The sequence below is a fragment of the Trichechus manatus genome, unplaced genomic scaffold, assembly GCF_000243295.1.
Source record: "Trichechus manatus latirostris isolate Lorelei unplaced genomic scaffold, TriManLat1.0 scaffold00101, whole genome shotgun sequence".
Classification (NCBI taxonomy): Eukaryota; Metazoa; Chordata; class Mammalia; order Sirenia; family Trichechidae; genus Trichechus; species Trichechus manatus.
This window is the reverse complement of record NW_004444037.1, coordinates 7,176,063-7,187,120: the sequence shown is the minus strand read 5'-3', so window position 1 is coordinate 7,187,120 and position 11,058 is coordinate 7,176,063. Positions and strand designations below refer to the sequence as shown.

At 38.8% G+C, this 11,058-nt stretch overlaps 1 protein-coding gene across 3 annotated transcripts in view; it reads right to left on the bottom strand.

Annotated features, from left to right (window-relative positions):
• The window catches only part of SCFD2 (sec1 family domain containing 2), a 547,542-nt gene that overhangs the window by 519,992 nt on the left and 16,492 nt on the right, over window positions 1-11,058 (bottom strand). For all 3 annotated transcript variants that reach the window (XM_004382903.3, XM_023737347.1, XM_023737348.1), the window contains exon 2: window positions 5,980-6,148. In XM_004382903.3, the coding sequence (XP_004382960.1) occupies window positions 5,980-6,148 (169 nt within the window). The remainder of the gene's footprint in view (window positions 1-5,979; window positions 6,149-11,058) is intronic.

The following is an 11,058-nucleotide window of genomic DNA, read 5'->3' as shown; positions in this document are numbered from 1 at the left end:
GTGAATGGAGAGTGTTGACATGCCATGGGGTTGGTAACCAATGTCACAAAACAATATGTGTACTAACTGCTTAATGAGAAACTAGTTTGTTCTATAAACCTTCATCTAAAGTACAATAATAAAAAAAATTTTTAAAAAGAAAATACCATGGCTTGGGTCAGGCACACCTTAGTCTTCAAGGTGACATCTTTGCTTTTCAACACTTGAAAGCTGTCTTTTGCAGCAGATTTGCCCAATGCAACGCATTGTTTGATTTCCTGACTGCTGCTCCCATGGGCATTGACTATGGATCCAAGGAAAATGAAATCCTTGACAACTTCAACATTTTTTCCATTCTATCATGATGTTGCTTATTAGTCCAGTTGTGAGAAAGTTTGTTTTCTTTATGTTGAAGGCTGTAGTCTTTGACCTTCATCTGTAGGTGCTTCAAGTCCTCTTCACTAAATACTTCTATGAAATAAAATTCTAAAAGTAGAATTGCTGGGCCAATTTTGCTATATTTGCTAATCCAATAAGAGTATTTTAAATATTCAATAATTAGAGACTAGAGTTTCCCAAACTACCTTCTCCTATGCCCTGGTTTGGATTCACCCTCTCTTTCTTAGTTCAGCAGCCTCACTCCATTCACGGATCCTGCCCTGGCATATCCATCACCATCTATTCATCCAACAAATAATTATTGAGTGTCAGGTACTGTTCTAGGCTCTGGAGACAAAGTGAATAAAACAGACAAATATCCCTGCTCTCAGCGGAGGAGACGGACAAAAATACAACATAAACAAGTGTACTAGAAAGTGGTAAGTGCCAAGGAGAAGACAAATAAAATAGGGAAGGGGAATATGAAGTGCTAGGATAGACAGAAAAGGCCTCACAGAAGGAAGAAAGACCTGAAGGAAGAAAGGACGTGTGGAACAAGCGTTCTATCTGTCGGAAGAACAATTTAGGTGGAGGGAACAACAAGAGGAAAAGTCCTGAGGTAGGAACATACCTGGCCTATTGGAGGAAGAGCAAGGAAGCTAGTGTGGTTGGAAAGAGGTGAGTAAGGAAGAAAGAATAAGAGATGGGGTCAGAGAGGACACAGAAAGCCAGATGGTATAAGGCCTTTGGCTTTGACTGTGTCACATGGACAGCAGTGGGAGGTGAAGTGGGCACTGGGAGTAGAAAAACAACAGTACCATGCGTGCTGGTTTAGGCCACAGCCAGGGCACCAAGCACAGATGTAGTAAATCCAGATAGAGCATCAGGTTAAGGTTGCTTAAGGAACTGAAAGAGTACTAGGTTAGGGAGAGAGTGGAGCTGGGACAAAGAATAGAAACCCTCTTCAGCAGGAGGAAAGGATAAGAGAAAAGCTTTTGTCTCCTTCTTATCTAAAATATTCCACGTAATCCAGGGACCAATGGACAGGGACAGGACAGCCATGTTATAATGCATTTTAGTTCTCCATTTGTTGTTTGCATTGGCAGTAACTTCAATTGCTATAATTATAAGCAAACTTTTATAAAAATTATATTAACAATAAAATTTTATTATAAATACTTACGTCATAGTTGGAGACTTGCTTTTTAAAGATTATCCCATCGGCAGTATGTTATTTGTTGCCAAGCACCCATCTGTTTTGCATCTCAATATAAACTTTTTTTTTTAATCCTCACACCCATTTCACTGAAAGGCTTCCGGGTGGTGGTGGTGGTAAAGGTAGTGGTAGTTATTTTTGTTATTTTGATGAAAGTAAAGAATTCGCTGGGAAAGATGTGATTTATTTCAATTCCTCTTTTGCAGAGGCATTAATCAGCACAATTTCCTCAGGCACCAAAGCAATTATAAAGAAACTACCATTTTTCTCCCAATTAATGCTTCAGGCCTTTATTTGCTTATAATTTTCTCATCCCCTACCTCCTTAGCTTCTACTACCTGACTTCCAGTCCTACTATTTCATCAAATCTGCTCTCACTAAAGCTTCCTTCTTTATTCAGACTCTTCTAGAATTCATCATCACCTTGGACATTTATGATCACACTCTTATCCTTGGATGACACTCAAAGCTCATATTCCATAATACCTACAGTCTAAAGAGAGGAAAAGGACACTTACTGAAAACAAAGACCAAGAGGGGACAATACATATAAATAAACTTAGCTCATAAGTGCTCAGAGGCAGGGCTGAGTCACAGCAGATACTCAATTAGGATTTTTATTTTAAACCCAAGAAGAACCTTAGAAGTCCTTTAAGCCAATGCCCTCATTTTACAGATGAAATAATGACGTAAAGAAAGCATATCAGTTAGGATGTCTTTGGCTGCAAGTAATAGAAAACAGCAGCTCAATTTGGCTTAAACAATAAGGAAATATATTCTGCCACATAATATAAGGTCCAGACACAGTGTATTAGGGCTTCTACAGATGCTCTTCTCTACAGCTACTATGGCCACGCCACCTTCCATGCATTAGCTTTAGTTTCAGGATGTGACAAGAAGGTTCCAACAGTTTCAGGACTTAGAGCCCTGGAGTTGGGGGATGTGGGTGGCGGGGAGGTGGAAGGTGTGTCTCTTTCCTGAGTCTCTTTTCAGAAAAAAGCAAAGAAATCTGACTAAGAAGCCCTAAGAAGACTTTACCTCTTGTCACCTACACATTTCTAAAGCAATCACTGAAGAGAAATGGGATTCTAAGGCTGGCTTGATTTAAACCTTGGACTAATCACTTAGAGAAGAGCGAAATTACTTGGAGATCTAAGAGATAACTTGATTCTGAGGTTTGTCCTATTACATACATCTCTCAGAGTGCCTTTGCTTTTCCTGCTCATTGATGATGGATGCAGCTTTTCCCTCTTTTTGTTGTTGAATTTGTTGTTGACTTGTGACTTAGGAGATCCCATGTGTTACAGAGTAGATCTGCTCCACAAAGTTTTCTTGGCTGTAATCTTTATGGAAGCAGATCACCAGGCCTGTTTCTTCATCTGTGCTGCTGGGTGGATTCAGCCCGCCAACTTTTTGGTTACCAGCCAAGAGCACACCATTTGCACTACACAGGGAACTTCTTTCTTTTTGCAAACTTCTCTGAAGAGCTCATTTGTTCTTCTTTTTGTAATTATCTTAGGCTTCTGTGGAGGTAGCAGAGTAATAGCAAACACTGACTTTAGAGCTAGACTGCCTGGGTTTCAAATATCTACCACTTCTGTACGTATCACCTTAGACACGCAATTTAATCTCTTTCCTTGTCTTTAAAAGGGGGATGATAATAGAAGCCACCTCATAGAGTTGTTGTGAGAATTAAATAAGCTACTACATATGAAGTGCTCAGAACAGCGCCTGTTACACAGTAAGTCCTCTATAAGTATGTGCTATGATTATTTAGGGGCATCTGCTATTTTTGCCTGCCCAGCATACCTTCCCCTTTCTTTTGGTAAGTGCTCCAGTTTGCCTTTGAAGAACTACCCCTCCACCATGCCACATAGTCTTGGAAAAATTCTCAGTCAATATGGACTGCTTCCAACCCCCACTGGGCAAAGGATAGGCACATGGCCCAAGCTAAGTCAATCTTATTCTCTTTCCGTGGAATCTGAATCTTAAGCAGAATGATTCAAAGACAGAAAACATTTGGAATTCAGCATTTCTGATGTCAAGGCCTTGAAGAGGCTATTCCTGAGCTCCTGCCTTGTAGGTCCCAGGAATGGCCTTATTTCTTGTCCTTTACAAAATCTGATTAAACAAGTCTTCCTTTGATTCTGTTACTTATCCAGTACCTGTCTAATAAATTCCTTTTTTGCTAAAATTAGCCAAAATTGATTTTGATCGTTTGTATACTCATATGTTGAAAAAATAGGACTTTTCAAATTAAATCATAATGGAACTTGAATTTTGATTCTCATTGTCTATTTAAATCCATTCATGAGCCTGGCTCTTCTCCAGCCTCTGCATAGATAGCACAGCAGTTAAGAGAGTAGCTCTGAACTCAAACACTCTGGGCTCAAAGGCTAGCTCTACCTCCTGCTAATGGTGTTACTGAATGTCTCTTTGCCTCAGTTTCCTTAACTGTAAAATGGGGGAATAACAATACCTGCCTCAGTGCATGTTATGGATTAAATTCTGTTTGTGAAAGCTCTCCACTTAGGGTATTTCTGTTATAGCAATAGGTAATAAGACAGAATTTGGTACCAGAGAGTGGGGTGCTGCTCTAACAAATACCTAAACTATGGAAGTGGTTTTGGAATTGTGTGATGTGTAGAGGCTAGAGGAATTTTGATGTGCTTTATCAAATCTAGTAAGGCTCTAGATTGTCTTGCAGAGACTGCTGGTAGAATTCTATTACAGCCCTAGATAACTATGACAGAGTATTTCTGTGAAAATTAAATGACTTTCCAAATGTAAAATGCCTGGAAGTACACTTGGAACACAGTTAAGTCCTGAAAAATGTTAACAGAGTTGATGGTAGTGGTTGAAGGAGGTAGTGGTGATCCAGTAAGTTCGTCTTTTTTCCTTGCAACCCATCACATCAGGCCCTAATCATTCTTGTTTCCATATCTTTGCTCATACCAGCCCTCTCCTAATTCTAAATCCTTTAAGACCAAACTAATTCAAGTACCACCATTTCTACACTGATCTACAAAGACCACATTAACCTGATTCTTTACTTGTAGGAATTATAATCAGTAGCAGACACATTAGTCTTGATTTCATATCATTTCTGTTGTTTTCTAATTGTGCCTGTATGTGAATCGTGACTTCTGCTACAAGAAAAGTATTGCCTGAAGGCATGAATGATAGTTTACATTTATTTTATGTCCTTCATATTGCTTAGCCGAGAGTAAGGCTCACAGTAAATCTTTAATAAACAACCTTTGAGTGTTCCTCTAAACAGCTAAAAATATAACCAATCACAATTACTTCTGAGTGTCTACATTTTTATTGTAGTATAAGCATACAAAAATGACCAGGGTCCAGAACTTTTCTTTTTCTGCATCTTCCCTCACTAGTCCACACATACTGGGCATCCAATACATGTCGTTAACTGGCTACAAAACAGCTGAAAACTCCAGGAGCTTAAAATTAATTCCAAATATGACAGGAAATTCCAAATGTATTTGTAACTGTTTAGATTTGAACTATAATGTGGAAACGTTCTTTAAAAAAAAAAAAAAAAAAAAACTTGGAGATAAGGGAAACAGATACTTAGACTTTTTTCCCCTTCTAATACATTTCCTCTTTTCATAAGAATTGTTGATGAAGGATAAAACAGAGAAGGTGACTACTGTATCTTCTTAGTGTCATGTTTCTGAAGAAATGGGCTTTTATTTTTGAAAGTCTGCATAACTTAAAGAGCACCATGTTCTTTCTCTGACTTCTCAAGGCCTGTGAACAAATATACTTAGAAATAAAAATTTCTCCCATTGATGCCCAAGAGCATATCATTTACATATAAAAAGATGGCACTGTTTCATAGCTATGTGGGCTGCTTTACAGTCACATGAGAAAGTCAACTGGGAAAAAGAAATTGAGTGAGCCTATACTCAATTTCGAAACCCTGGTGCCATAGTGGTTAACAGCTATGTCTGCTAACCAAAAGGCTGGCAGTTTGAATCCACCAGGCGCTCCTTGGAAATCCTAAGGGACAGTTCTACTCTGTCCTATAGGGTCATTATGAGTCAGAATCAACTCGACAGGGTTTGTTTTTTTGTTTTTTATATACTCAATTTCATGTGAAACGGAGATGCAGGAACTGACTCATTAGACTGATCCTGGGAACAAGCTTATATTACATCTAAACGACACTTCTTTAAAATTCCATACTTTGTGGCTTATTGTTATGTTTAACAGGGTTACTTCAAGACTAAGAAAAAAAAGTGCTGCTTTCTAAATGCTCTCCAGTATGACTTTTCCAACCAGACTAACTCTTCATTGTCTCCTTTCTACAGGAACATTCAGTTTGGGAGAGAAAGAAAGGGGAAGAGAGAGGAGGAGGAAAGAAAAAAAGCTACATTTCTTACTTGGATTGTGCGAGACAGCCTGGTGCAACCATATTGTGATTCTCCTCCTTGGCCTGGAGTGCAGTGAGCTCTACCATGTTGACCATCACATCGTTAGTGTGGCCTGGAAGCTGGGGAAGCACTGAAATTATCTTCTCTACTAAATTGTCTCCATGATGTCCAACTGCCCCTGTTTAAGCAGACAAGAAAATATAAACTCTTAAAATAGGAGGAAAAATTAAGCTGGATAAATATTTTATAATGTAACTTCTACTAAAAACAACATTTTTTGTTTATTTGTTTCTGATATACAAATCAGTAATAGAAACCTAGTATTTTGCCCTTTGTAACACTGATTAAACTCACAATTACCTAGTCACTGTCTGGCTCGTGTGTTGAACTCAGTGCTTCATGAGGGCAGACATCATGTCTGCTCTGGTTACTCCTATGTCCCCAGCACCTAGCACAGTGCCTGCATGTGGTAGGCATCAATAAGTATTTACTGAGTAAATCAATAAATGACCAGCATATAGTCAGATAGGTAAATAATGTTATAGGATAATACTATACCAAAATTTTAGAACCGAAAAGAATTTCTTCCTTTTACTGATGAAGACACTAAGACCCAGAAAGGCTTAGAGATCTAAAGGCAAAACTTGTTAATAGCAGAGTTCCCTGGGCTAGAATCTAATCTTCACAATAGCAAAGACTGTTTATCTTGTTCTACTTGTACCCACTGTGCATAGCATGGAACTTGGCAGCTAGTAGGCTCTCACTAAGTATTTTCTGGACAAAGGAAAGTATGAATGAATGAATGGTGACAGCTTGCAATAATAGGCTGCATTTATTGAGTGCTTTCTGTGTGCCAGGCACTGTTCTAGGTGCTTTACACGTATTAATTCTTTTAATAACAAATGAGTTAATGAGCTGAAATTGAAATTCAAGACCAATGACACAGTTCATGCTTTTTCCACAAAATCAAGTAATTTCCTAAAAAGCCATTATTGCTTGCAAAATAACACTCCAATGATGGGTGGGACTTACCACATCTACTTGTTTCAGTCCCACTCACTTCAAATTAATTACGATTTTGCTTTCTAATCTCTCTCTCTCTCAATTTTGCCATGTTATATCAATGGGACAGAAGAACTAGGGGAAAGGCCAAACCAGGAACCCAAGGAACCATCATCATCACTATCACTGTCATCACTGTAGCTAATACTTACTGAGGGCTTATGATATACTGGAGTCCTGGTGGCGCGGTGGTTAAGAGCTCGGCTTCTGACCAAAAGGTCAGCAGTTTGAATTCACCAGCTGCTCCTTGGAAGGCCTACAAGGCAGTTCTACTCTGTCCTATAGGGTCGCTATGAGTTAGAATCGACTCGACGGCAATGGGTTTGCTTTTTTTGGTTTTGTTATAATATACCAAGTACTAAGTTCCATACTGTATATTATTATCCACTTAATTCTTACAGCAACTCCAATAGGTAGGAATTATTATGCTCTTTTACAGAGTAAAAGATTTAGTTTAAGTCACTTGCTCAAGATCACGTAACTTGTAAATTATGGAACAACAATTCAAACGGGGGGGGGGGCAAACAACTCCAAAAACCATGATCTTAGTTAGGAAAAAAAAAAAATCAGGCCCACAAAAGTGACGTAAAACAGAGACAGCATGAGTGCGTCTTAAGGTGACTTGTGATGTTAAAGAAAAGGCTTTTTGTTCCATCAGTGGAATATTCATTTCAGTAATCTGCAAGAAACCATGTTTTATTTATGTTGTCTGTGGTTTATGGTTTTCTCCCCAGCACTCAGCCCAGGAGCTGCTCGTTAAATACTTGCTGAATGAATGCTTACCGATTGTAAGTGGCCCTGGGATCCAAAGAGGGTCAGAAGTCTAAGTGAATTATGTCCTTATGTCTTTAAACTAAGCCTGGAATGGAGATACTAGGATTACCTTATAGCATATCTCACTCCCCTAGTTCCCGCCTCCCTTACTAAAAACTTTTATAAACATCCACTTGCCTTCCAAATAAATTTTCTTTGAACTTGGTGCCCAACTTCCAGTCCCTATCCCAAACTATTCTTATTTTTCTTCAACCGCTCACAGACACATGACATAAGCAAGTATTCTATATCTGCTGCCTTTGTTTGCTAATATCTTTCACCTCTATAATCTGGCTGCTGCTCACTCCTCCTGACCCCAAACTCCGAGGTTTTTGGCAATCTCAGTTTATTAAACCCTCTGCAAATTGAAACTGTTGACTAATCCAGCCCTCTTTAAACTTTTAAATATGAGATGACATGATATTTTTTATTAATGTATAACAGTCAAAAGTCACTTTTACAGAATCAAAATAGCTTTTATATCCTAATATCCTAAATGCTCAAACTAAGGGAATAGTTAAGAAAATCATGGTATATTTATGGAAGCAATTCTCAAATTGTGGTTTTTATTCTCTTCTGTTAATCTGTATCTTCTAAAGTTTCTATGGTGAACGTATATTCCTGTTGTAATAAGAATAAAAAAATATATTACACACACAAATATCCCAAAATTTAACAAGAGTTACCTTTGAATGGTAAGGTTACATTGATATAAACTCTACAGAAACTTCTTTTTCTCCCAATGTTATTCACAAGAAATATATAAAGCTTGCCTAATTAAAAAAAAAAAAAGGCCTCTTTAAAGTGTTAAAAAGCGAAGATATCACTTTGAGTACTAAGGTGCACCTGACCCAAGCCACGGTAATTTCAATCGCCTCATGTGCATGCAAAAGCTGGACAATGAATAAGAAAGACCAAAGAAGAACTGATGGCTTTCAATTATAGTACTGAGTTTTTCCACTGGTGAAGAATAATGAATATACCATGGACTGCCAGAAGAATGAACAAATCTGTCTTGGAAAAAGTACAGCCAGAATGCTCCTTAGAAGCAAGGATGGTGAGACTTTGTCTCACATAGTTTGGACATGTTATCAGGAGGGATCAGTCCCTGGAGAAGGACATCATGCTTGGTAAAGTAGAGGGTAAGAGAAAAAGAGGAAGACCTTTGACGAGATGGATTGACACAGTGGCTGCAACAATGGGCTCAAACATAGCAATAGCTGTGAAGATGTCACAGGACAGGGCAGTGTTTCATTCTGTTGTACATAGATAGGGTCGCTATGAGTCAGAAGCAAGTCAATGGCACATAACAACAATAACAATTAAAAAAATAAATTACATTCCATCAGAAACTGTTTAAAGTATCACATCAGAGAGAATTAACAAAATGCCAACTTTACATGACCACAATTACTCAGCATCATAGATTTAGTCAAAAGGATATCAGTATCTAACATCTTTGATAACAAATCAAAAGGATAAAGCAGGCATGGGCTTTCAACTCTTTGTCCTGCTCTGCTCTGAATACAGTTTCTCACATATCTAGCTTTACAGAGGTCAATATTCATTTTCTAAATTTAATCAGTACCATTTATATGACTCAAATATAGACTAAACATCTGATGCCTCTCAATGTCACAGTAAACATCAGATTATCCTTTTACAAAATTTTTTTAAAAAGTCAAGATCTACATCACATTTAAATTTTCAAAGGGCTTAATTTTTCTTTTATTCCAGAAATTTAAAAACATTATCTGAAAAGTTCTAGAGTGAAAGTCAACTACAACTCAATTATTTCTTCCCTATCTAACTTTTAATCTGACAAACAGCTATGCAGTCAGTCCCCTTGTTTGGATGGAGAATGGTTCATTTCCCAAAGCCATCTTTTCATAGAAGTGTAGGGAAAAAAAAACAGGAGATCTGGGCTTAGCATTTCTTTCCTCCACCAGCTCCTTGTGTATCTGGGGCAACGTCTATGACTTTGTACTACTTTAACACAAGAACAAACACCAGCTGTGACTCAATTTCAACTCATGGCAACTGCAGGCATATTACAGTAGAACAGTAGTGCTCCACAGGGTTTTCAATGGTTGATTTTTCAGAAGTAGATTTCAGGTCTTTCTTCCGAGGCACCTGTAGGTGGACTCAAATTGCTAACCTTTTGGTTAGCAGCCAAGCTTGTTAACCATTTGCCACCCAGGGACTCCATGCTATTTAACCAATCTAAAAACTCAGGGTTGGACTTCCAGGCAACATGGCATTATAGTAAGAAGCACCATGCCGTACCTCCACAGCAAAGATGCGAAAAACTAAGTCAAGAGTCATACATCAATCCTGAAACCCTAAGCATCAAATGAAGAGATAAAGAACCCAGCCAAGCACCAAATGGAATAAGAAACTGACCAAGAACAGAGAGTGAGGAGAGATACATGCAGAAGTCCCCTATCAGCTACTGCAGCAGAGATCCGCCATCTTGGACTCCTATTGGAGATCGGCAAATAAGGGGTACGAGAAAGCAGCTTCACGGAGCTTCCAGCAGGAGACAGAACAACTGGCAACCAATGATATACGCTTTCCCACCCCCTACCATTCTTCACCCTCACTTGGCCTCCTCTGCTTCCTGAGGCCACAGTCTCTTGGCCAAGTAGCACTGGCTTCATCCTGGTATCACTTGGATTCCACTTGCCCGTACTCGCCAGCTCCCTGAGTGCCATTTGTTGGCTGCTGGTGTTGCTTTTTTCCACTTCATTAAATTTCTTCCTTACCTCTCATCACCTACCCCTCCTTTCTCTCAAATACCTGGCTCCATGGCCATCTTTGTTTCTTCCTGGGGGACTGTGAGGCGCTGCATGACTGTTGAACTGCTTCCTGGCCTGGGTCACCATGCTGGTGGGACCCCCGGGCTTTTTTTGTTTGTTTGTTCTGATTTGTTGTGTTTTGATTTGTTTGATTGTTTTCTATTTCTTTTCTCGGCTTGGGAGCCCCTTCTGGCCAGGCAGTGCCATGCAGCTTGGGAGATACTCCCTTACTCTGCACAGATGCAAAGTATCATACCTGGGGGCATTTATTTTTTCTTGTTTTTTTTTGTTTTTGTTTTTGTTTTTTTTTGGGGGGGGGTTGTTTCTTTGTTTTGTTTTTTCCTCTCTCTTTTTCCCTTTTTTGTCTTTCTTTGTTTCCAGTTTCTTCATTTATTCATTTTAACCCTTTATTCTT